The 25,415-nt window shown below is 36.5% G+C and overlaps 1 protein-coding gene across 22 annotated transcripts in view; it reads left to right on the plus strand.

The window, feature by feature from the left end:
- Positions 1-279: 279 nt before the first annotated feature.
- Positions 280-25,415, plus strand: part of CFAP20DC (CFAP20 domain containing) — a 269,629-nt gene continuing 244,493 nt past the window's right edge. For 21 of the 22 annotated variants that reach the window (XR_009048710.1, XR_009048711.1, XR_009048712.1 and 18 more), the window contains exons 1-4: positions 280-687; positions 3,067-3,156; positions 6,281-6,374; positions 13,962-14,034. Coding sequence is in view for 17 of the 22 variants with exons in the window: in XM_057704976.1 (XP_057560959.1) it covers positions 667-687; positions 3,067-3,156; positions 6,281-6,374; positions 13,962-14,034 (278 nt within the window). In the remaining 5 variants the exon portion in view is untranslated. The remainder of the gene's footprint in view (positions 688-3,066; positions 3,157-6,280; positions 6,375-13,961; positions 14,035-25,415) is intronic. The other variant, XM_057704991.1, reaches the window with a different exon arrangement.

Raw genomic sequence — 25,415 nt, forward strand, 5'->3', positions numbered from 1 at the left:
GTAGCTCTGAAGCCGGGTTAAGTTTAGGCTTTTTTGCAGATACAGGTCACGACCTAGCAGGAGCGCGGGTCACTGGTTGGCCGTCCCACCCTTTGCGCCAGGGGCCCGCGGTTGCCTGGGCAACGCCTACGTCACTGCGTGGCCTCACGTGTCCGTCGGCGTGAAGCGCAGAGAGCGCCACGCGCAGGCGCCTCGTGGGAGCCAATGGGTGCCTTTGGAACGTCCACCCAGCTCCGCCCCGCCCTTTTCAGATCGGATTCTGGGGCGGGGCGGGACGGGGTGGCGCGGCGGCAGCGACGCGGCCGCCTTTCCCGGGCGTGCGGGCGAGCGGTTGTCTGAGGCCCCGCGTCTAGGCGCTCCGTCGCGTACGTTCCGCGCGCACTCAGTCCACGGGGGCCACCCGGAGCCAACCCAGGCAGCTGTGCCTTCCCAGGCCCGGCCACCCCGGAGGCCGGGGCCGGGGCCGCGATGGTTTGGGTCGGGGGCCGGAGGTGGAGCTGACCAAGGGCTGCTGAGAAGAGCCTGGCCGAGTCGGGGCCGAGCACGGAGCCCTTCCCCGCCCGTCGGCCCAGGGCTTCCCGCCCGCCGATTTCCAGCCGTCAGGGTCACGCTACTCTCTGGGAGCCCTGAACTCCGTGCCCCCCAAGCCCCGGGCCCCCTCCGGGAATGTTCAAAAATGAGTACCAGGTAACCAGAAACGACTCTCCAACCTGTGTAGCTTTTCTCCTCTTGGGTGAGGTGGCTCATGTTCAGGTGAAGACGACCCCCCTCCCTCCCCCCCCCCCCATGTAATACTGTCTTTCTCGGGGTAAGAAGGAGCTAATGGGTACCTGGTCTTGACCCAAAAAGAACAAGAAAGCAGCAGACGTGTGGACGTATGACTTGACTTCTGTTCCCTCTCCAGCTGCTTGTTTCTCACGGTGGAGGGATTGCCTGTGTTTCTGACTGAAATGCGGTCGTAAATCCCAACCAGATCTCCTGAATCAGAAACTTGAGGGCAGGACCCATAAACCTTGAGTTTTAACTTATATTGAGGCACTGGTAACTCAAAAGCTCTTTAGTAGAGGGGGAATGAGTGAATGCATGAATGGGTGAAGCCAAGAAAGTAAGCACTTTGGCCATGTGCTGTTTTCTTTTTCCCCACAATTGGGGGTCGGTGATTCCCAAATGCTGTGGTACATGAAGATCATCTGGAGTACTTGTAAAAATACGGGCTTCCTGACCCTCACCTCAAGTAGAGCGAATCAGAATCTCTGTTGATGGCGCTAGTTCATTTACCTTTGTAGCACCTTTTTCCGGTTGATTCTGATGCAGGTGGTCCAACTGTCACACTGAGGTCTTCCTCAGTCACCTTGAGTATCCGAGAGGGTCTCCAAAGCTCTCCTGCTTTCCTCACCTCACTGGGCACCTCCCTGCTCTCCCTCGGCCCTGTTCTCCTGCGCTCCCCTCCTACCTCTACCTGAGGTTACACTCACCATTTACAATTTGTCTGCCATCCTAGTACTGCTGTTATGAACAGTTTTGTCCCTGTGCGGAACAGTCCACCACTGGTCTTTGTTTTTTCTACTACCTGGCTTCTTATGAGTGTCTTCAGAGTATTTCTGCGGTCCTCTTTATTCCATTTGCTGTCATTAAATCTGTTAGAACAATTTCAGGGAGTTTCTCTCACTAACTACAGGTAAAGTATATTTTTATAAAAAAGCTTGTGTCCGGAAAGATCCCACGTGCCGCAACTAAGACCCGGAGCAACCAAATAAATAAATGTTTTAAAAAAAGGTCTAGGAAAAAAAAAGCCTGTGTCCACTGTGGGAAACAGGTGATAGCAGAAACGGGGGCGGGGGAGGTATTTTTCTGTCTTCCCAGGTGTAAGCATTTTTCTCTTAAAAAAAAAAGCTTCCTTATTTAAAATTCATAGTGAAATATGACCTGATCCCAGAAACTGTAGTAATTCTCTTCCACACACAGTGTGCACTTAATACTGCCTAAAGAAGACATTAAATGTCTTAATTTCAAGTGATTACGTGTGAAAACTCAGAAGCAAAAATTTCTTTATGTTATTGAGGAAAAAGCTGGAAATTCTTTATGAAAATCAGACAGATTTGCTTGTGTGCCACTTATAACTTAACAGGCCGTAAAAGAAAATCATATTTACTCTCATTTCAGATTTTCAATTTCTTGCAATAAACTCTTCCTTTGAGACAATCATCTTTAATTCCTCTCTTTTATAATTAAAGCTTATGGACATTCAGTAACGTGTTTGGTGTTTTTACATGAGCACAGCCCTCCATGTTCTCAGGTTTACATTAGGGAACACTTCGCTTGTCTATACAAATGATTCTCTATGTTTTTGTTACATACTTTCTAGATCTCCAAATTAATTTGTATTAAATATATAAAAAGATCTTACAGGAATCCTCAAGATAAGAATCACTCCCTCTTCAAGTCAAACTATTCAGTTTTCCCTGTTTTTGAACAGTGGTACTAATGAGCCCTTGCTCTGTGCAAGGTATTGAGTGTGATGGTTTATGTTTACTATCCTATGTAATCTAACAACCCATTTTACAGATAGAGAATCAAGAGATTAAGTAACTCTAAGGTCAGAGAGATAATAATGGCAAAGCTGGTATTGGAGCTCAGGTTAGTGTGACTAAAAGGCTTGTAGCCAGAGATAATTATCAAATTTTTTTAGCCTGGCTTGAGAGTTGAGTTTAAACCCTTTAGTGTGTGTTGAATAGATGGTTTTGTAAGCATGAACTGTGCATGTGAAGTAAATGAACGTTACACTGAGAGATTGTAAGATTTGTATAGCATGGGATTTATTTAATGCTTATCATGCTTTAAAAAAAACTCCTTAATCCATTAATCCAAAGCGACCTAAATCAGAACAATTGTTGCTTAGATACAATCAAGATATAAAGTAGGAGTAATAACAGGGATAATGTTTCCTCTCAGATCTGCTTAACTGACAGGTGCCTGAAACAGTGGTTTTACACTATGTGGTGGATAGTATTTCTTCCTTAGCATTGTCTTTCACTTTAATTTTAATATTTCATTTTTTTTCCCTAGGGTGGTGCATTTGTTGAAGTCTTTAGTGCTCAGGGAAAAAATCCTGGAGCAAACTGGAAGATCCTTGGCAGTCCATCTGTGATTTGGAAAGTAAGTGTTAGAAATAAGAGCCACCTAAATCCTGGAAAGAAATGAGAGTAAAGATTATAACTAGAAGGGCTTGGTAAGATTTCAGAACTGGTTTTTCTGTTCACTCACTTCAAAACCCTTTCATGACATTATTGGCTGCAGCCCTCTCAGATATCCCTCCTTGGCTGTTGAAGACTTTGGCACACAGTTTATAACCCTTCTCTATATGCCAAGTCCTGCTGTTGTTTTAGGTGAGTCCAGTATCTGTGAGGAAAATCTCCAAGCCCTGGGCTTCTCAGCTTCTTGATTTCTTCATCTCTAATGACCTCTTCCACTCTATTTCAGCACACTTTCCCACTGTCACGCCTTGTACCTTATCACCAGAAACTGCAAGGCCTCTGAAATTACTGAGTAAGACCTTGAGATATCTCTCTCTGAGGCCAGTCTTCGATTCTTAATGTTGCTTGCCTAGTTACTTCCACTGTATTTGTTCTTCAACCTAATTGAGACTCTTAGGCCATTGACCATTCTACTTTTTCCCCTGTGTTTAGATTTCTTTGTTTACTTACCTACTTACTCACTCTGTCTTCACTTTCTTTTCTCTCCAGCCCAGAGTCCATGGTCTATAATTTCAGTCACATCCCAGTCAAGACCTTGAATGCCCCTGTTCCTTGTCCTTTCATCATGCCTGCCTAGCAAACTCCAACCATTTCTGAATCCCCAATTATCTCTTTTCTGTGCCTGCATCTGGGCTTCTCAATACCTTTCGAGAAAATATCTGTGGTCTCTCAGATCAAATAATGCTATAAATTCAGTGTGAACGGCCCAGGAAGTTCTCCTGTTCTCTGTCTCTAAAATGATTCTTACTCCATTATCTTCAGGTTTCCGGTCACTAACTTCTTACCCCCATCCCCAACCCACACCCAGGACAGGTCCTCCTCTCTCATTCACCAGAAGACCTCCCCCACATTTTACAGGGAAAACCGATGTCATCAGGTAGAAACTACCCCAGCTTCCTGCCACCAGATCTGAAATCCAAGTTCTTCCCTATCCTTTTCTTTTTCTCTTCTCTCTCATACAGTTGAGAGAAAAATGCCTTTATAGGGACTTTGTTCTATGGTTAGTTTTTTATATGTGTGTTTGTTTTTGCTTTTACAACTTGCTTTTTTATTTTTATTTTTAATTTTTATTGGAGAATAGTTGATTTACAATGTTGTGTTAGTTTCAGGTGTACAGCAAAGTGAATCAGTTATACATACACATATATCCACTCTTTTTTAGATTTTTTTCCCATATAGGTCATTACCAAGTATTGAGTAGAGCTCCCTGTGCTGTACAGTAGGTCCTTATTAGTTATCTATTTTGTATATAGCAGTGTGTTTGTGTCAATCCCAATCTCCCCTTTATCCCTCCTTCTCTTCCCCCTAGTAACCATAGGATTGTTTTCTACATCTGTAATTCTGTTTCTGTTTTACAAATAAGTTCATATGTACCATTTTTTTAAGATTCCATATATAAACGATATCATATGATATTTGTCCTTCTCTGTCTGACTTGACTTTGCTCAGTGTGACCATCTCTAGGTCCGTCCATGTTGTTGCAAAAGTACAGCTTGCTCTCTTACTCCACATTGTTCTTCAGATCTTTGCATGTCAACACATAGAACCATTCATTTTAACTAAGGAGGCTGTCATGCCATCGACACCTGCCATATGCACTGCAGTTTATCTATGGAGAGTTTCTTTAAACTACTGTTAATTGAGTGCTTGCTGTTTGCCATCCATAGGATTGAGCACATTACATGTTGTATAATCCATACAATAACCTTGCATCTCACAAGGTACCCTCATGCCTATCTTATAGGCATAGTAAGGTTAAATGACTTGATCAAAATTATACAACTCTTACTGTGTGAATGAAAGTTAAATAAGGCTGTGAGGGTATAAAGCAGAGATTAGGAAAGGCTTCCCTGACAAAATGATATTTGATCTCTAAGAGCTAACTAGGTGACCTCTAAGAGCTACCAGGTGGAGCTGCTAGAGAGAAAAGCATTTCAGGCAATGGGAAAAGCACATACAAAGTCCTTGCTTTGGAGAGCTTAAAATTTTTAAGAAACTGCTAGAAGTCTGCAGAGGCTAGGATGCAGAGTGAGGGAGAGTGCGAGGAAGGAGATGAGGTTTGAAAAATGCAAAACTGGGCAGGGGCTAGACCACTCGAGGGTTTATAACTGTGCTCAAGATTTTGGGAAGCTGTTGAAAGGTTTTAGTATATGCCCAACTTCTGTGTAGATAAAATAATTCACTTGATGTGTATGTTCATTTCAAATACATGAGATGCTATTGTGATGGATATAGTACAAATTTATTTAAATGTTGCTTAATTCTTAGCAGCCGTTAGTTACAGTATATTTCTTAACATGTACAAAAAGGAAGAGTGGGAGGATCTATGAAATATTTTATTGTGAAAAAGGAGTCTTTATACTTAAAGATTTGAAATTTGCTCCAAGATAAAAAAATAACCATTTAAAATAGCACTTTGACTGGTGGAAATTGGACTCTCATGTATAAGTTTTTCATTTCCAGGTTTGTTTTGTTTTGTTTCTGATCATTTTTTTAGGTAACCTTAGTTTTAACACTTTAATTTGTAATAATTTTAAGTAAATGATGTATAGAACTTCAAGTTAGAGGACTAGTACAATAAGGCACTGATTAATTCTTTATGAGCCATGGCTTGAAACCAAGGAACTTCTAGACTGGATACAATATAGATTAGATGGTTTATTGTACAGTTAACAGAAAGTGATGTTCAGCCTGTGCTATTAGACAGAAATACATAGATTAAAGGAGGGGAAGGGTAACTAAACTCTGGAAAGTTTAAATTAGTAACTTGGGAGTCCCTGAAGTTAGAGAACTTCTTATCATCTGAAGGAAGAGTGTCTTGATATAGTAGAGACTTTGCCAAGTGGCTAAAGGTGGCTTCTCTATTCCAATTCCCAGCAAGTCTCAGTGGAAGAGTATTGTCAAGGCCTGAGCCTATTTTTAAGTCATTTGAGTGTAGGGCTTTTCGTGTGGGCTTGCTTCTCCGATTTTATAATAAAAGTCAAATAAAATATGAGATTACCACTGTTTTCATTTTTGTTCTGTAGGAATTTGATAAAGAAGTTAAAAGTTTTGTGTTTGTCCTGGAAGGCAGCAGCCAAACAAATAAAATTCAGTTACCAAAGGAGAATAAGCAAATCCGTAAGTAAGATTTTTAATATTGAAGCTTAACATTTGATGCTTAAAATTACACTTTTAAGTCTCATAAACAGGCATATTAGTTTTACTGGCATCTGTAGATATAAAGTAATAAGACTTTTTTTAAATTTAGAGAGTAACTTTATGCCAGACTTTTGAAAAGAGATTCTGCTTCATTGTTTATTAGAAGTTTACTTATATTTTAAAGAAGATTTAGGAGATTAGTTAGACTAGTAATAATATTTATTAAGCACTTACCATGTGGCAGTGACTTTCTAAGCATTTCATATTTTTTAATTCTTTTAATCCTCACAATAACTCTTACCGATGAACACACTGAGGTTGGTTTTTCATCAAGAGACCAGGTATTTAAGGCTAAGCTTTGAAATAAAGCTCATGAGTTCCTAAATTATAGTAGATTAATTTGTGAGAAAAAAAATTGTGCAAAATACTATGTAAGTCATTATTTAGTAAGGTATCAACTTATATACCTTTAGAAATATTAGTATCTAATAAGATATGAATATGTGATTTAACAAAAACCCAAAAAATAGATTTCAGTTCTTATCTACTTTGGAAATTAGGATCAGCAGTTTAAAGCAGAAGGAACCCTGAGAGATCACCTAAATTTATGATCAGAAGCCCAGTTATTGGTCAAACTAGGGTTAAAATTCAAGGCTCTGCCACCAAATTAGGCTTTGCTTACAATGATGTGATTTAAAAAATATAATTTATCAAAATACTTAGTCATATTTTATTAACTTTGTCCTATATTTAACTATTGTGATTTAGCAAATGTAGATAACCAGTTGTTTTTTACATTCATTATTTACTTCTTCATTTATTAAGAACATTTATTGAATACGTATTATGTACACCAGGGACTATGAAAGGACCTATTCTTGGTATCTGATTGTCTTATTTTTTCAATTTTATAAACTTTTTTCTGTGTATTATCTACTATTTCAAGCCACTACATGCATATTTTAGATTTCTAAGACATAAACCAAGCCATAGAAATTGTAGATGGAAATGATTTATTTTAAAGTGGTATCTTTCTGAATAAAATAAAAAACAGAACCTCAAAGAGAAGGAATAATCATTGTTAAAATAATTTTTATTAATTTACTATCATTTTAAAATCATTATTTCCTCATAGTTTGCATTTTTAATAGCAGAGATTTTTTTTCATTTCTGCATGAATTTGTACTGATAAATAACATGAACTAAGATGAGCCATGGAAACATGTCTGAAACTGTTAAGTTATTCTTTAACAGGAAACAGTCCATCTTTTTTAAGAATATTGACTTTGTAAAATAGACATATTTGATTTGCAGAAACTCAGCTTTGTTCTAAACCACTGTTCTTTTGTTTCTTTCTAATTGTTGGCCTCTCCTTCCATGTGATGCCTTCAGCATCTACGCACATGATGGTGATATTGACAAAATCAAATCACTTCTAGTAACCTTTCTCACTTGGTTCTGAGAAACATTTCTCCTCTACCAAAGGCTCCCCTTTCCTACCTTTATCTAAGGTTTTCTTTTTAGAAATAAAACAAATTTAGTGTATAATTGCTTTTTAAGAATGGAAAGATGATAGTTTTAATAGGAAGAAACAGAAGAATATTTTAATGTATTTCTTGTACAATGCCCTGTAATTAAAAATTAATCTGTTTTGATATTGTATTATAACTTGCAAGATGTGGCCACTGAATGAAACTAGGTAAAGGGTACATGGGATCTCTCTGTATTATTTCTTATATTGCATATGATTCTACAACTTGCTCAATAAACATTTGCAATTACGGAGAAAAAAAAATTAATCTGGCTTTTCAGTAGCATGTGCAGCCCCGTAACAACTGAAACAGTTTATATAGTCTGCCCTGCACTAATGTTTTTAAGAATAATCATTTGGAATTTTTGATAATGGGAATTTATAGTTATTTTCATTTGTATAAAATGACCTTCGATGTGACATTATTATGGTTAAATTTAAATTTAATGGCATGCCTTGAATAGAGAATTGGCTTTCAGTTAACGTTTCTAAATTAATTTCAATTACCATTATGTATTCCTATTTTAAGAGTAAATATCCACTTTATTTATGCAAACTTGACATTAGGTACCTCATATGTGTTTCCTACTATATTAAGTACCTACAAAGAAAATTTAATAATGAAATTCGATATTTTTAACTTTTCATTTTAAATTGTAATATTTCTGAACTATATTTGAGCATCTCTAAATATGTCAAAGTGTTTTTTTAAAACTCAGCATCTTATCAAATAAAGGAAAGTGTGATATTGACTATCAGATTGTATACTTCTCCAGGGCAGGACTCTCGCATCATCTACTTTGTACCCCTAACTTAGTTTGTCATACATAGTTTGTGTTTAGTAATTTTGTTGGACTTTCCATACTAATAAACTGAAACAATTTAGGTTATAATTTCTAATTGTAACCATTTGGCCTTGATAATGAGACTTGTAAATCATTAGCCAGTTAAATAAATAAATCCATATTGCTTTTAATGCTGAAACATGTTATATAGAGTTGCCCATATGAGAAGAAGCTCTGTTATATGTAAACATCTATCATTTGGATGGTCTGTCCAGGGACTTTCTGTTTGAGGCTCATGTTTAAAACCATTGTTTTCTTTGCCTCTGGTATCTGAATCAAATGGTGTGTCTCTCAGGATCAGCATCCCTGAAGCTGTGTGTTGATCTAAGTTTCAGCTGCTCTGCTGGATGAGGCCATCTTTATGAAGTTCCCTTGAGCCTCCCCCTGCCTCAACTTTTGGTGTTTTTTAAAAATAAATTTATTATGACTCCCTCTTTTTAAAACCTTTCAGTGGCTTTGACTTCCCCACTCTACTGATAGTGCTCCTGTCAAGGTCGCTAGTACTCTCTCTATTCCTGAATCCAATGGCCAGTTTTCAGCCCTCGTGCTGCTTACCTAATCAATAGTATTGACAAAGTTGACAACCCTCCTCCTTTATATAGTACTTTCTTCACTAATCTTCCAGGATGCCCATACTCCTAGTTATTTTTTTTTCCCTACTTCACTGGTCTTTATTCTTAGTCTCCTTTCATGGTTCTTCCTCTTCTCCCCAAACCAACTTAATATGCTACAGTGCCTCTGAACTTAGTCCTTGACCTTCTTGACCTTGAACTACATTTACTCCTTTAGTTTTGGGCTCTAGTCTCATGGCTTCAAATATCATCTCTGTTGTATACGAGCTTACATTTCCATCTCTGACTTGTGTCCCAAACTCCAGAGTTGTATATTCAGTCACTTAGTTGACATTTCTACTTGGACAGCTTTACCCTAGAAGTTTTTCTTACTCATCCTGCATAGTGCCCCATCTCAGTTGTTAGCAACTTGTCTTTCAGTTGCTCAGACCAAAAACTCTTAAATCAGCTTGATTTTTCCTTCTTTTCCTTTAACCATCAAGAAAATCTTATTGGCTCTATCTTTAAATTAGATTTAGAGTCTGACTCCTTCTTGCTACCTCCCTGCTACCAACCTGGTCCAAGGCACCATTATCTCATGTTTGGATTATTGCAGTAGTCTCTTAATTAGTCTCCCTGTTTCTGACTTGCCTCCCTATAGTCTGTTGTCAACTTAGCAGCCAGAGTGATACTTTTAAATAAGGACTCTTCTGCTGAAAATGCCCCATCTCAATCAGGGTAAAACCCAAAGATTTATAGGACCCTGTGGTATCTGCCACCCTCTTAACTCTCTGACCTTTATCTCTTATTACTCTTTCCTTGTTCACTCTGCTCCAACCATACAGGTCTCCTTGCTGTTTTCAACCATAGCCTGTTCCCTTGGCACTTGTGCGCAAGCTGTACCCTCTACCTATGGCTTTCTTTCCCAAATAGCTACGCGGCTCACTCTCTCCCCTTCTTCAGGCCTTTACCAAATAAAATGTCACCTTCTCAGTGAGGACCCATCCTAACCTATACTTAAATTACAACCTGTGCTTTCTATCCCTTCCCCATTCTTTTTTTTTATATAAATTAATTATTTATTTTATTGGTTGTGTTGGGTCTTTTTTGCTGTGTGTGGGCTTTCTTTAGTTGCGTGAGTGGGGGCCACTCTTCGTTGTGGTGTGTGGGCTCCTCATTGCTGTGGCTTCTCTTGTTGCGGAGTACAGGCTCTAGGCGCGTGGGCTTCAGTAGTTGCAGCACATGGGCTCAGTAGTTGTGGCTCACAGGCTCTAAGGCACAGGCTCAATTGTTGTGGCACACGGGCTTAGTTGCTCCGCGGCATGTGGGATCTTGCTGGAGCAGGGATCGAACCCGTGTCCCCTGTATTGGCAGGCGGATTCTTAACCACTGCGCCACCTAGGAAGCCCTATCCCTTCCCCATTCTTAATCACTTTTACCCTGCTCTCCCTTTACCTATAGTAATTATCACCATTATACATGCTATTTATTGTGTTCTTTTATTGTTTTTTTTTTTTTTTCACCATCACCAGAAACTAAAGCCTACCAGCACAGAAATTTAGCCTATTTTGTTCACCTAGAACAGTGCCTGGCACATAGTAGATGTTCAGTAAATCTTTGTTGAATAAATGAATGATTGGATGAGTGGCTTCCCATTGATTTTAGGATTACCTGTGTCCTTCACATGGCTTTCAAGGCCCCACATAATTGAGTTCCTGACTATTTGCCAGTCTTAGTTCCCTGCTCCTTTTTCCCCCTCCTACCAGTCCTTTAGGCCTTTATGTTCATCCATTCTACTATAGCTTCTTCCATCACATGATGGGGTATTTCCTCCCCCTATAATATTTATTCCTCTCTTCTACCCTTATCTTCCTTGCCCAGTCAATCCCTGCTATTCTTCCCGGCTGAATTCCAATGCTACTTCCTCAAGAAAACCTTCACTTATCGTCCTCTTCCTCCTAAGGACCAAGGATTATATGCTTTCATAGTACCCTGACCTTCTCCTTCGTGGAACTAGTACGTAAGTTCTAAGAAGGCAGAGACCATGCCTCTCTCATTCACTACAAAAGCCTCGACACTAGTCTTGCACATAGTAAATGCTCAACAAATCTTTATTGAATGATAGATCCAGTTTCATCTACACCCCTCATGATCCTGTGAGGGGTAAGCCTAAATTATCAACCCAGTTTTACACATGAAAAGTAAAAGGGCCAAACAGGTTTTCTGATTTGCCCAAGGTATGTGGAGTAACCCATGATGAAGGCATAATTGTTTGTTTTCTGTGTAACAGTGGGAAAGGTGCACTTTAGTATACTGTTTGTGCCAGGGCTACGATAGAACCAGGAAATATTTCCAGTCATGATTTATCAGGTCACTTATAAAGGATTACTGTACTGTGGTCTAGTCCCAACTCTTTGGACAGTGTAACACTTGCAAAATGTATATTGAGGTATACGGCTGTCATTTGCTATAATGAAACAACTGTCAAACCACTGTTTAAAAATTTAATGGTGTTTTAATAGATAAATGTGTCTTAAAATATTCAAAAGAAAGGATCTGACCCCTTAAAAATAGAGGTAGTTTTTGTTTCAGGCAGAGAACAGATTATAAAACTGCACAAACCTGCGTATTTCAGTAAAAACACTGAATTTTTATGAATTTTATGTACTTGGACATTTTTTGACTAACAGTTCCACATTCAGCATTACTTAGAGTGATTTTAAATATAATGTAGACATGAAGAGTCAGTTTAAATTTACTAGGCCACTGGAAAAAAAATGTTACTATAGTTTGTTTAGCTTTTCTGACACACAGGATCAGTGTATGTCAAATGTTATTAAAGTACTTTTTTCTTTGTCAGATCATCACCATATGGTATTGTTGTACTTCTTTTAATCTTAGAATGAAGCCTTTTGGAAACTGGGGCTTCTATATGTGAGAGAGTTGAATTACAAAGCTTTCTTTTTTTGAGGGCAGGCATCTTTCATATCTAAAAATGTTCATACAAAAATGCCCTATATCTGTAGCTCTTTGTGTTTGAAGAGAACAGTGCTGATTCAGTGAGATTTGTGACATAAATTAGGGACCTTTTGTAAAGAGTGATTTCATTTATCCCAGCACTCTCTCAGCTCTATTTTTGGGGGCCTTTGTACAATGGAAAAATACTGTAGGTCCAATCAATGGTAGATGCAAGAGAGAGATTGATTAATGGTGGTTTATTTAAGTTGACCTCGTTATGGTATCTCATTTTGGTTTTGTAATCCACAAATCTGGTTGTCTTGTTGGCTTTTCCCATAAATATGGTAGAATCTGATTCCTAGAGAATGTTCTAAAGTCAAAGGCTGTTACCCCTGTTTCCATTATTTTTTTTACTCTGCTGACAGATCTTTGCAAGCTGTTTATAAGCTTAGTATTTTACGTAAAAGTTATCCTTGTATGTTTGCTTTTTAAAATATTAAGCAGATTTCGTCAAATATCTTTATTGTTTAGAAACTAGATTTGGGGTAAAATATAGGTTTTACCTGTATTTAGGTTGTTCAGGAATGTTGTAAAACATTTTACTATAGGAATTCTAAACCAGAAAATCTTTACGTATAGACTATCCAAACATGTATTCTGACTTTAAAATACTTAAATTTGTTAAGTCTGCTAAGTTGGAAATAACGTGCATGTTAGACCAGTTGCCTTCCTTTGAAGTCTCTTCTCCACATATTGGCCTGAACTATTATATTTGTAGGAGAGGTTCACTAATATATCAAGACATCTCCGTTTCCTACCCAGTGTCCCACATTGGGAAAAAAGTTCTCAGAAGTCATGTTTTAGCAGGAATTGATACTAAAATATTCATTAAAAGCACCATAACTGAGAGATCAAACAAAAGTTAAAAAGCTAAGAGGAAAAGGATTAAGTGAATGGGTCTGAAGAGGTAATATAAAAACAGTTTATTTTTGAAGCAGTTGTAGATTTCAGTTATCAAAAGTGCCATAGGTCCTTCTCCAATATATTTTAAATCCAGATGAAGCTGGTGATGGGGAATAAAAGCTATCAGTTGTTGATTTGTGAACATTAAATTAATCAAAAATATGTTAAATTAACAAAAAGTATTATAACTGAAAATACTTCCCTCCATCCATCTCATTTTAGACACATGAAAACCATGTGAACTAGATATGGCTTATCAAACCTTCAGTTATAATTGTCATAATTAGAAGTGTTTTTTTGATCTATTGTTTTTCTTTAAGTTCTTAAGTATATGAAAATCGTCAGTGAATAAAAATAATTGCCATATACTTTTGTGACTACCTTAATGAGAATTTATAGTTCAGTTTTATATGTGTCTCTTAAGTGTGTTGCTTTCTTGCAACCTAATAAAAATTGTAAATAAAAAATTATTATTTTGGAAATTTTCATAAAAATTTCACCAAGCCCACAGATGGAACTTTAAAAGACAACATTTGTTGTTAGAGTTTAATTTGATTTCATCATTATTTTTAGTTCTATAATGAGATTGTAACTCAGGGTCAGTGCTATTACAGTTCTATATATTACTGAAATGATAAAAGCTTCAGCTTGTTGATGGCATGTGATTATTTTGTTTATATGTACATATAAATGGATATTTTTGTCCCTCTCATTTTAGTTGGACTGATCCAGAGGTTTCTTGTACTTCAGATTTACATACCCCTGGGACGAGACTTCTCCACCGAATTGCTGTAAGATATACAGAACTTCTTTCAATGTTTTATGTGTATTAGACATTTGATCAATTGAAGCAGTACGAAGAGTCATTAATTACAAGTGGCAGTTTTTGCATTAAACAGCAGTGACTTATCTAGTCGACATGAAGTAATTAAACTAATTTAATAGTATTTCTCAAATATACTGTAGTCTGGCATTTCCCTAAGGGAAGAAAGCAAATTTCATCTGTTTAAGAAAATATCAAAGGAATCTGCATTTGACAATAAAGAGCCTATAACTTGAAGAAATACATAATCCAAAAGTTTGAGATTTTATAGTTCAAATGAGGGGTGATGTTGTTTTGTACTATCTGCTACTGCAAACTATGTTTGGTTTAAAATTAATTGAAATACCTCATTTTAATGTTATTTTTTTTATTTTTATTTTTAAAATTTTATTGGAGTATAGTTGGTTTACAGTGTTGTTTACTTTCAGGTGTACAGCAAAGTGATTCAATTATATATGTATATATATTCATTCTTTTTCAGATTCTTTACCCATGTAGGTTATTACAAAATATTGAGTAAAGTTCTCTGTGCTGTACAGTAGGTCCTTGTTGGTTATATGTGTGTGTATATATTTATATTTATATAAATATGTATTTTTTAGCTTTCAATTTGCTGTCAAACATTTTTTATACATCTTTATTGGAGTATAATCGTTTTACAATGTTGTGTTAGTTTCTGCTATACAACAAAGTAAATCAGCTATATTTATACATATATCCCCATATCCCCTCCCTCTTGAGCCTCCCTCCCACCCCACTCCCATCCCACCCCTCTAGGTCTTCACAAAGCACCAAGCTGATCTCCCTGTGCTATGCAGCAGCTTCCATTAGCTATTTTACATTTGGTAGTATATATATGTCAGTGCTACTTTCTCACTATGTCCCAGCCTCCCCTTCCCCCGCTTTGTCCTTAAGTCCATTCTCTACGTCTGTGTCTTTATTCCTGCCCTGCCACTAGGTTCATCAGTACCGTTTTTTTTTTAGATTTCCATATATATGTATTAGCATACGGTATTTGTTTTTCTCTTTCTGACTTACTTCACTCTGTGTGACAGACTCTAGGTCCATCCACCTCAATGCGAATAACTCAATTTTGTTCCTTTTTTTTAATTTCTTTTTTTTTTATGAACTTTTATTGAGATACAGCAATAAGCTGAATATATTTAGAGTGTACAGTTTGGTACCCCAATCTCCCAATTCATTTCCCCTCAACCCTCCCCACTTTCCCCACTTGGTGTCCATATGTTTGTTCTCTACATCTGGGTCTCTATTTCTGCCTTGCAAACCGGTTGATTTGTACCATTTTTCTGTAGTCTGCATATATGTGTTAATATACGATATTTGTTTTTCTCTTTCTGACTCACTTCACTCTGTATGACAGTCTCTAGGTCCATCCATGTCTCTACAAATGTCCCAATTTTGTTCCTTTTTATGGCTGAGTAAAATTCCATTGTATATATGTGCCACATCTTCTTTATCCATTCATCTGTTGATGGACATTTAGGTTGCTTCCATATCCTGGCTATTGTAAATAGTGCTGCAATGAACATTGTGGTACATGTGTCTTTTTGAATTATGGTTTTCTCAGGGTATATGCCCAGTAGTGGGATTGCTGGGTCATATGATAGTTCTTTTTAGCTTTTTAAGGAATCTCCGTACTGTTTTCCATAGTGGCTGTAGCAATTTACATTCTCACCAACATTGTGGGGGGTTCCCTTTTCTCCACACCCTCTCCAACATTTATTGTTTCTAGATTTTTTGATGATGGCCATTCTGACCTCTGTGAGGTGATACCTCATCATAGTTTTGATTTGCATTTCTCTAATAGTTAGTGATGTTGACCATCTTTTCATGTGCCTCTTGGCCATCTGTATGTCTTCTTTGGAGAAATGTCTGTTTAGGTCTTTCGCCCATTTTTGGATTGGATTGTTTGTTTTTTTTTATATAGAGCTGCATGAGCTGCTTGTATATTTTGGAGATTACTCCTTTGTCAGTTATTTTGTTTGCTCTTATTTTCTCCCATTCTGATGGTGATTATATATTTTAGATATAGTAGTGTGTGTTTATGTTAATCCCAAGCTTCTAATTAATCCCCGCCCATGTTTCCCTTTTGATAACCATAAATTTGTTTTCAAATTCTGTGAATCTGTTGCACAAATGAGTTTATTTGTATCATTTTTTAAGTTAGACTCCACATATGGGTGATATCATATGATACTTGTCTGACTTCACTTAGTATGATAATCTCTAGGTCCATCCATGTTGCTGCAAATGGTATGATTTCATTCTTTTTTATGGCTAATATTCCATTGTATATATGTACCACATCTCCTTTATCCATTCCTCTGTCAATGGACATTTAGGTTGCTTCCATGTCTTGCCTGTTGTAAATAGTGCTGCAGTGAACATTGGAGTGCATGTATCCTTTTGAATCATGATTTTCTCTGGATATATGCTCAGGAGTGGGATTGATGGATCATATGGAAGTTTTATTTTTAGTTTGTTAAGAAACCTCCATATTGTTCTCCATAATGGTTATTCCAATTTACATTTCCACTAGCAGTGTAGGAGGGTTCCCTTTTCTCCACACCCTCTCCAGCATTTATTGTTTGTAGACTTTTTGATGATGGCTATTCTGACTGGTGTGAAGTGAAACCTCATTGTAGTTTTGATTTGCATTTCTCTGATAATTTGTGATGTTGAGCATCTTTACATGTGTTTTTTGGCTTTCTGTATGTCTTCTTTAGAGAAATGTCTATTTAGATCTTCTGCCCGTTTTTTGACTGGGTTTTTTGTTTTTTTTTGATATAGTGCTGCGTGAGCTGTTTGTATATTTTGGAGATTAATCTCTTATCAGTCACTTCATTTGCAAATGTTTTCTCTCGTTCTGTGCATTGTCTTTTCGTTTTGTTTATGGTTTCCTTTGCTGTGCAGAAGCTTTTAAGTTTAATTAAGTCCCATTTGTTTATATTTGTTTTTATTTTCATTAGGAGGTGGATCAAAAAAGATATTGATGTGATTTATGTCAAGGATTGTTCTGCCTGTGTTTTCCTCTAAGAGTTTTATAGTATCTGGCCTCACAGATCTTTGATCCATTTTGAGTTTATTTTTGTGTATGGTGTTAGAGAGTGTTCTAATTTCATTCTTTTACATGTGGCTGTCCAGTTTTCCCAGCACCGCTTATGGAGGAGACTGTCTTTTCTCCATTGTATATTTTTGACTCCTTTGTTGACCATAGGTGCATGGCTTTATCTCTGGGCTTTCTATCTTGTTCCATTGATCAATATTTCTGTTTTTGTGCCAGTACCATACTGTTTTGATGACTGTAGCTTTGTGGTATAGTCTGAAGTCAGGGCGCGAATTCCTCCAGCTTCATTTTTTCCCCTCAGGATTGCTCTAGCTATTTGGGGTCTTTTGTGTTTCCATACAAATTTAAAAAAATTTTGTTCTAGCTCTGTGAAAAATGCCATTGGTAATTTGATAGGGATTGCATTGAATCTGTAGATTGCCTTGGGTAGTATAGTCATTTTGATACTGTTGATTCTGCCAGTTCAAGAACATGATATATATCTTTCCATCTGTTTGTGTCATTTTCGATTTCTTTCATTAGTGTGTTCTAGTTTTCACAGTACTGGTCTTTTGTCTCCTTAGGTAGGTTTATTCCTCAGTAGTTTATTCTTTTTGATGCAGTGGTAAATGGGATTGTTTCCTTAATATCTCTTCAGGATCTTTTGTTGTTAGTGTATAGGAATGCAAGAGATTTCTGTGCATTAATTTTGTATCCTACAACTTTATCTAATTCGTTGATGAGCTCTAGTAGTTTTCTGCTAACATCTTTAGGATTTTCTATGTATAGTATCTTAATGTTATTTACTTTAGTTGAGAAATATTGGTCTTTTCTGTTTACATATAGATGGCTGGGGATATATTTGTTTTAAATGTCCTTGCTGTGAATAAATTGTTTAGCAAAAATAAGAATATACAAATTTTACTCATTTGAGCTATCTGTTGTCTGATATAATTCTAACAATGAAAATAACATTTAATTTGTATACTCATATAGAATGGAATATTGTTTAGGGTCTTAGTAACACATTTGTATACTTTCAATAAAACATTATATTTAGGGTATGCTATTTTCTAACTTTTCTTTGTAATTAATAGCTGTCCAAGGTCAAAGGTTAGTCTTTTATTTTCCCTGCTGGAATAAGTGATTTTTCCTATTAATGAAGTTAATTTTGTACCAGTTACACTGGTGCAAACCAAGGGGAAGGAAGAGCTTTCTTAATAAAATTGGATTTACATAAATTCGAGGTTATTAATTTCTCTTTGTGTGAATTAAAATAATGTGTGCATATGTTGGTAAAATATGAATTTTAGCTAATAATATATATAATTTTGTTTTCTGGAATGATAAAGGATAGATGGAACTGTTTATATTTTTATTTTATTTAACTTTAAATCTCAGTAAACATCTAAGATTTTCTGTTATCTGCCATGGTCACCAAGATTCTTTAAAACAATTCTTATAGTAATAAGACCAAAACAGCATTTGATGTTCTTATGTATCTTTTCCTAGTTCTGTGGAAAAAGCATTTTCAAGACTCCAAAAACATTCTAAAACTTCAGTGTACCATATAAAGCTTTATTTTCAGTGGAGAGGAAAGTAGTTTCCTACCAAATGGAAGAAGGCACATTATATTTTATTTTTAAATTTGGTAGGTTCCTTACATAGAAATCCAATCCAACCTTCTCATTCTCCTGATCTCTACCACCTATACCTTGAGATTCTTCAGAAGCCATGGTAGGGGTGCTGGTAGTTGGCCTTTTGATCAAAGTTGTGCAAGACACTTCACTAAACCTTGGGACAGAATCTTTATCTGATGAGCACTCTTTTCCTATGCAAATAAAGCTTTATTTGTGCCCCCAAATACTTGAGCTTATCACTTTAGCCTAGGCAATATACTGTTTTAACTAAGTTAGTAATAATTAAAGCTTAAATTATTGAGAAATCAATAGGTATTTTAGGTTTAACTTAGTCCTAGGAAGAGAGCAGTTGATATAAGCCTGACCACCCCTTTGTTACCATGTGATTAATGCTCTTGAAGGATGGGAAAACATTTTCATGGAAGATGGAACTAATGGTCAGATTTTGAATTCAGTTGACTATAATCATAGTCTCTTGTTCTCATAGCCACAGGGACAAACATTTGGATTTTCCAGGTGGTTTTAATTTTATAGTATTCGCAAAATGAATGTCTTATGGACAAAAAGTCAAAATTATTAGAAAATATGGGGAAAACATTCTGTCCTGACCTAGTGAAATTATCAGATTATAAGAAAATGTATTAATTCTGCCTCTGAATTTGTTGCTAATAGATAATCAAAATATTTTGCTATTTTAGGAAGTAATGACAGAGACCATGTTTTATAAGAAAGAGGGTAGAGTAATGAGTATTGATTGTCTTTCTAACTACAGCTTTTTTTTTTCCTTAAATGAAAAGGCTTTCTTTTAGCACCCTTAGTGTTATACTGTGTTTCTAGCAGCATAGCTCCAGGCCATTTTAAATAATATATTTCTTTAACAAGCTTGAAAAGTCACATAGTAGAAAGATATCTGGCTTCTAAAATTTTTCATTGTCAGAGTGGGAGAGGCATCTTGTTTCACAAAGATACACTTACGTATCAAGAGTTTTTCATAAGTGGAGTCTTGCCAGCTGTGTTATGGATTTAATACTCATTTCCTCAACATCTTCCTGTGTATCTCATGTTCACTGGATGATTATACTGCTCAGCAGAAGGTCATACATCTGTGAGTTAGTGGATGCCTTAGAACAAGCAACAGCTCTGCTTAAGGAATCACTCATGATTAGTCAGTCAACAAATTATTGAGTTCCCATTACTGTCATACAGTGTGATAGGCATGGGGGAGGCAATCTACCTTGAATCTGTATACTTCTTCCCACCTTCACTACCCTGCTAGTCCCAAACCACCATCACATTTCCCCTGATTACTGTTAGAGCATCTGAGTGGATTTCCCAGATTCTTCTCTTAATCCTTTTCCAATTTGATCTCCACACTGCAGCTAGAGTAATCATTCTGAAAACCAGCTGGAATTTTCACTGTACCAAGGACAAAGTCCCAAATCCTTAATTCTCCTATGTGCTCTGGTCTCTCACCTCTCCCTACTCATCCCATACCACTCTGTCCTGAGCTCACCATCTGTCAGCCACACTTGCTTCTTTCCAGCATGTTGGCGTTCCCTTCCTCACACCACACGCCAGGTGAGGTCTCCACTTAGGGTGTTGTGCACAAGTGCTTTATATCCCCATTTCTTTGCCTTGTTAACTCTTACTCACTCTTCTCATCTCAGCTTAACTCTCCCCTCTTCAGAAAGACTCTCTTTAATTTCCCCTAAATAAATGAGAAATAAATGTTATGCTCTTTTCTAGCACTCTGCTGTTTTCCTTCATTACAACATACCAGTTTGTATATCTTATTTCATTATCTGTCATTTTGAGTGGTCTTTGAGTTTTATGATATTCTAGCAGCTAACAATGCCTGGCACAAAAACTCTGAGATGTGTATGAGTGAGCAGGAGTAGAGTGAGTAGACAGGACCAAATCTCTGTCCTCATATAGTTTGCTTTGAGGGTGAAAGATCAGTTAAAGGCAATTTAAGTTACATCTTTGTACATGTTATGATGGCATAAGAGCAAGACACAGGGACTATGTGGCGTGTTAGGTAGAAATAAGAGCATAGGCCTAGAACTAGACAGATCCAGAGTCAGAGTCAGCTTACCTCTGTGGGACTTTGGGCAGGTTACTTAACTTGCCTCACCTGTGGGATGAGAGTAATAATACCTACCTCACAGGTTTGTCATAAGAATTAAAAGAGAAAATTAGCATTAGTAATGGCTAACATTTATTAAGCACTTGTTATATACTGGGCATTGTTCTAAGCATTTTGTTTTCACTCAATCCCCAAAACAAGCCTGTATAGTAGTCATAAATATTGCCTCTATTCTACCGTTGAAGAAACTGAAGTCCAGAAAGGTTAAGGAATTTGCCAAAGGTTACAGACTTACTAATAATCTTACAGCCAGAAATCAAACTTGTCTAAATCTAGAACCTATGCTCTGCACCACCATACCATGCCACCATATTTGTAAATTTTTTATCTAACTATACATATGTACATATATAATAGGGATATTTAATTTGAATTTTAGAATAAGGTGAAAGTGCTCAGCCTTCTACATCTTCTTTAGGGGCTTCCCGTAACACAGTGCTGTCATCACCGTTCCACGGAGGAAATGTGTTTCAATCTGAGCCCTTCCAGTTTCTGTAATTACCCTTTTAAGAAATAAATGCTTGAAAATTAAAGGAAGAATTTTACTCAAGTATTTTTTGTTTACTATTTTGCATCGCAAATGTGACAATACTTGTATTACACTTTTTTTTAAAATTTTATTTATTTATTTATTTATTATTTTTGGGGGGTACACCAAGTTCAATCAACTGTTTTTATACACATATCCCCGTGTATTACACTTTTTTTCCCCAAAAAAATGAGGGCTACAAAACAGCTTTACTTTCTGTTGTTTCTCTACTTCGGTCCATGCCTAGGCTGTTTTTTTTTCTTTGACATATACAAATTGTATTATTCAAAAACCTGCATCTGTGTGGTAAAGTGGCTTCGGAGCTTCATAACCTGACCAGAAATTATCCAAATACATTGCATTGTGCATGTAGAGCAAACGGAGTGTTTACTGTGCTAACACACAGTATATTTAGCATTAAAGTAACAGCATTCTCTCATACTTCTCTCTTTCAGTGTAAACCCACAAAAGAAAATATCCTCTTGCTTTTTTACAAATAAACCCCTCATTTTGACTTGCTTATTTCTTAGTATTAGTTGCAGTTTTCATTTTCAAAGTATTTTAGTGTACCTGTGTCTCAGTGTTTGACCCGAAGTTAAATGATTTAATAAACAACAGATTTTTAAGAATTTTCATTTTGTGGTCTCTTCTGTACTGCTTCATTGTGGCAGTGGGAAGCCAGCACTCCCCTGTGTGGGTTGTTAGGTGTTGCAGAGCCTGGGGGCAGACATCTGGTGCAGAGGAGCACCAAGAACCTGAGCTCTTGGAAGAGAACCAACTTCATCTTGAAAATAGAAATCTGTTTCACTATATTTGATGCTGCCAATCACAATAAATGATTTTGGAATGCTGCATTTTTGACAGGAATTGCATTCATTTTATTGAGTATTATTGAGCATTAATTCCTTTATCCTGATTTTGTCATTATCTCGATGAATTCCGAGAGGCATTTTGTACTGTTAATGCCTCTAGTGAATGGACATTTTTTTTTTTTTCTCATTTTCACTCAGCTCAACCAGTGCTTTTTCAATATATGGGATGAAAATACTATGAAAGCCAGTGGTAGGCATTATGTGCTGTTTTGGAGAGGTTGGGATTCTTAGCCTGCAGATCCTAGGGAATATTATTGCTGGGAGGTTTCACGTGTTGAGCCCTTAGCTATTTGGAGTACCACTTTCACTTGGAATCTAATAAATTCCTAAAAAGAGAGAGATCCTTAAGGGCTTCCTAGGTGGCGCAGTGGTTAAGAATCCACCTGCCAATGAAGAGGACACGGTTTCTATCCCTGCTCCAGGAAGATCCCACATGCCGCATGCCGCGGAGCCACTAAGCCCGTGTGCCAAAAAAAAAAAAAAAGAGAGAGATCCTTAAAAGGATCCCTAGTCCTTAGAAATTTTAATTGATCCTTTGTGATCTCTTCATTGCAGTATTCTGAATTTGACAATTATATCTGAGTAGAGTTTAATGATTTTAACCTAGAATCCAGTCTAATATTTATGATGCTCATTCCAGAGTTTTTGTCTTGTCCCTTTGTTCTGTCCCCTAGTTTTATGTCTTTGGGCTGGACACTTAAATTCTGTCTCAGTTTCCTCTTCAGTAAATGGTAATACGAACATCTTTCTTTTAATTGCTAGAGCTAATCGGTGATATTGGTTTTTTCCTAAGAAATTTTAGGAGGTTTAAGTTTATATGGATCTTGAAGCTTCATTCTCCATTTCTGTAAAATGGAAAATTGAAACATACCCATCCTACAAAACAAAGCTTTAGTCTCAGGGTAATTTAATGAAAGTTACTCTTATATCACTTTTTCTGTATTGTTACTAGTGAACTAGACAAAGAGGTCAAAAGAGAAATTTAATAGAAGTTTCAGGTCCTTCTCTACCCTATTGAATTTTGCTCCTACTGTCCTTCAGTGACATCGGAGACAGTAGACTCTTTTGAAACATTAAACCAAGGAAAGTGAATATGGCTTCACAGCTGCAGACCTGTTCTTTTCACGTTATTGGTCTTCTTCAGACACTTTAAAGCCACCAGAGTTGAGAGAATACCTAAATTTAATAACTTTAGGTCAGAATGACATTGCTGAGAGCTTTTGAGATCATGTCCATTTACCAAGCACAACTCTTCCTATGGAAAATTTACTTTCTTATCTTTTTGATCAATTTTCATGCTTTCCTTTGAAGAAAATAGTGGTTGTTATATAGCTCTTAAGTTTTTTGTAAAAAAAGGTGTTATCCAGGCTCAAAGTCTTATATTATCCGATGAAATCTTTTATGTCACTGAGTAAATACATCTCTAAACTGTGTTTAGAACTGGTTGAAAATGGCCGGTGGTTGCTCTTTTTTAAACTAGTAGTATTATATACTAAAGTGGTAACGACATTGCAAGTTTCATTAACATTTTGAATGCATCTCACGGCTAATTCCAACTTCTATTTTTTTACTTTTTAAAATCATCAGTATTTAAATCTCATTATTTTAATTATATCCAATTAAATGTGCTTGCATAATCAGTGTATTTTGTTACATGCATTAGTAAAGAGAGCACTTTAAGATCCTTTGCATACTGACTTTCATAATATATTAAATTTGCATGCCTTAAAATAGGTTTTATATGGAAGTTTTAGATAACACATGTGATAGGTATATAAATCAGAAATCATAGTCTTTATCTAATTAAATAAGTGTTCGTTGAGAAATCTTTTCTTCTGTTTCTTAGTTTGGTTCATTTTACTTTTCTAAATTATTTTTATAGTATTCTTTAGATAACCTAGATGCGTAAGACCTAGGTAAATAAGATACTAGCAAAAAAAATGCACATATACAAATACTTGGAAGTGTTCTTCCTCTGTAAAATCATAATAAAAAGCCATACACTTATTAAAGCACTGTGCAGTTAAATGATTGCCATATCTATCATCAGGGCAAAAGTCAAGGCCCTGTGTTGGGTCCAAGCCTGTGAGTCAGTGGCTCTGCCATGTGTTAGTTTGATGACTTGGGCACGTTGCTGGACTCTGTGTGTGTTACACCCTCATCTGTACAATGAGGGTGATATTTATACCTATTTACTGAGTAATTATGAGGATTACATTGGATAGTGCCAAATGGTAATTGTACAGTAAATATTAATTTATAATTTTTATATCTCTAAATATAGATAAGAGTTCAGGGATATTTAATTTTTAATTGCTCTTCTGAAACATTTTGGGACAAGTTGGGCATGTCTCCATTGCATGTGAAATTTTCATGGTACTCGTCCCTGAAAAGAGGTGGGAAAACAGCTTTTCCTTTGGAGCCTTTTATTTGCCCTGCCAAGTAGGGCAAATAGAAGCACCTCTACTGGCAGGATGATAACTATTTCAAGAATGATAGAAGGCAAGAGAACTTAGGGAAGGAGAAGTAAATTCTTCTGAATTTTCTCAAAATGTTTACGTGAGTAGGAGCTATATACAAGTAAATGTTTTCAAGATTGGACTAAAGCTAAGGAACACCACACTTGGCTCTTAGATGAAAACCACTTATAAGTCCATAATAGAACCCCCAAAGAACTTTAATTAAAACCAGTAGTCTGCCGTTTTTTATTGGAACAGATTAGTGATCTTGCATTTTATATCTATTTCATACTTAAAAAGCTATTACAATAAGCTGTTTGAAACGATGACAGTGATATGAATTTCTCTGTATAGTTGGAGGTTGCTTGTATTTGTTAGCAGTAGATAGAAACAGCTGTTCTGTTTGATACACATAGGTATTACCATGCCCTTTTTTCATGAGGTTAAATACCATTGATTTATAAGGTGGGAAACAAAATATCTCCGCATTATTTAAAGCCAAATATGATTATTGATATGCCATAAACATTGATTTGTAATAAATGTACAAATTCACTATATTTTAGAAATTGATGTTAGCATAAATGTTTAAAACATTTTAGTGGCTCAAGTTTCTGTTATTTTATGAAATCTATA

This window comes from Hippopotamus amphibius, chromosome 13, assembly GCF_030028045.1.
Source record: "Hippopotamus amphibius kiboko isolate mHipAmp2 chromosome 13, mHipAmp2.hap2, whole genome shotgun sequence".
Taxonomy (NCBI): Eukaryota; Metazoa; Chordata; class Mammalia; order Artiodactyla; family Hippopotamidae; genus Hippopotamus; species Hippopotamus amphibius.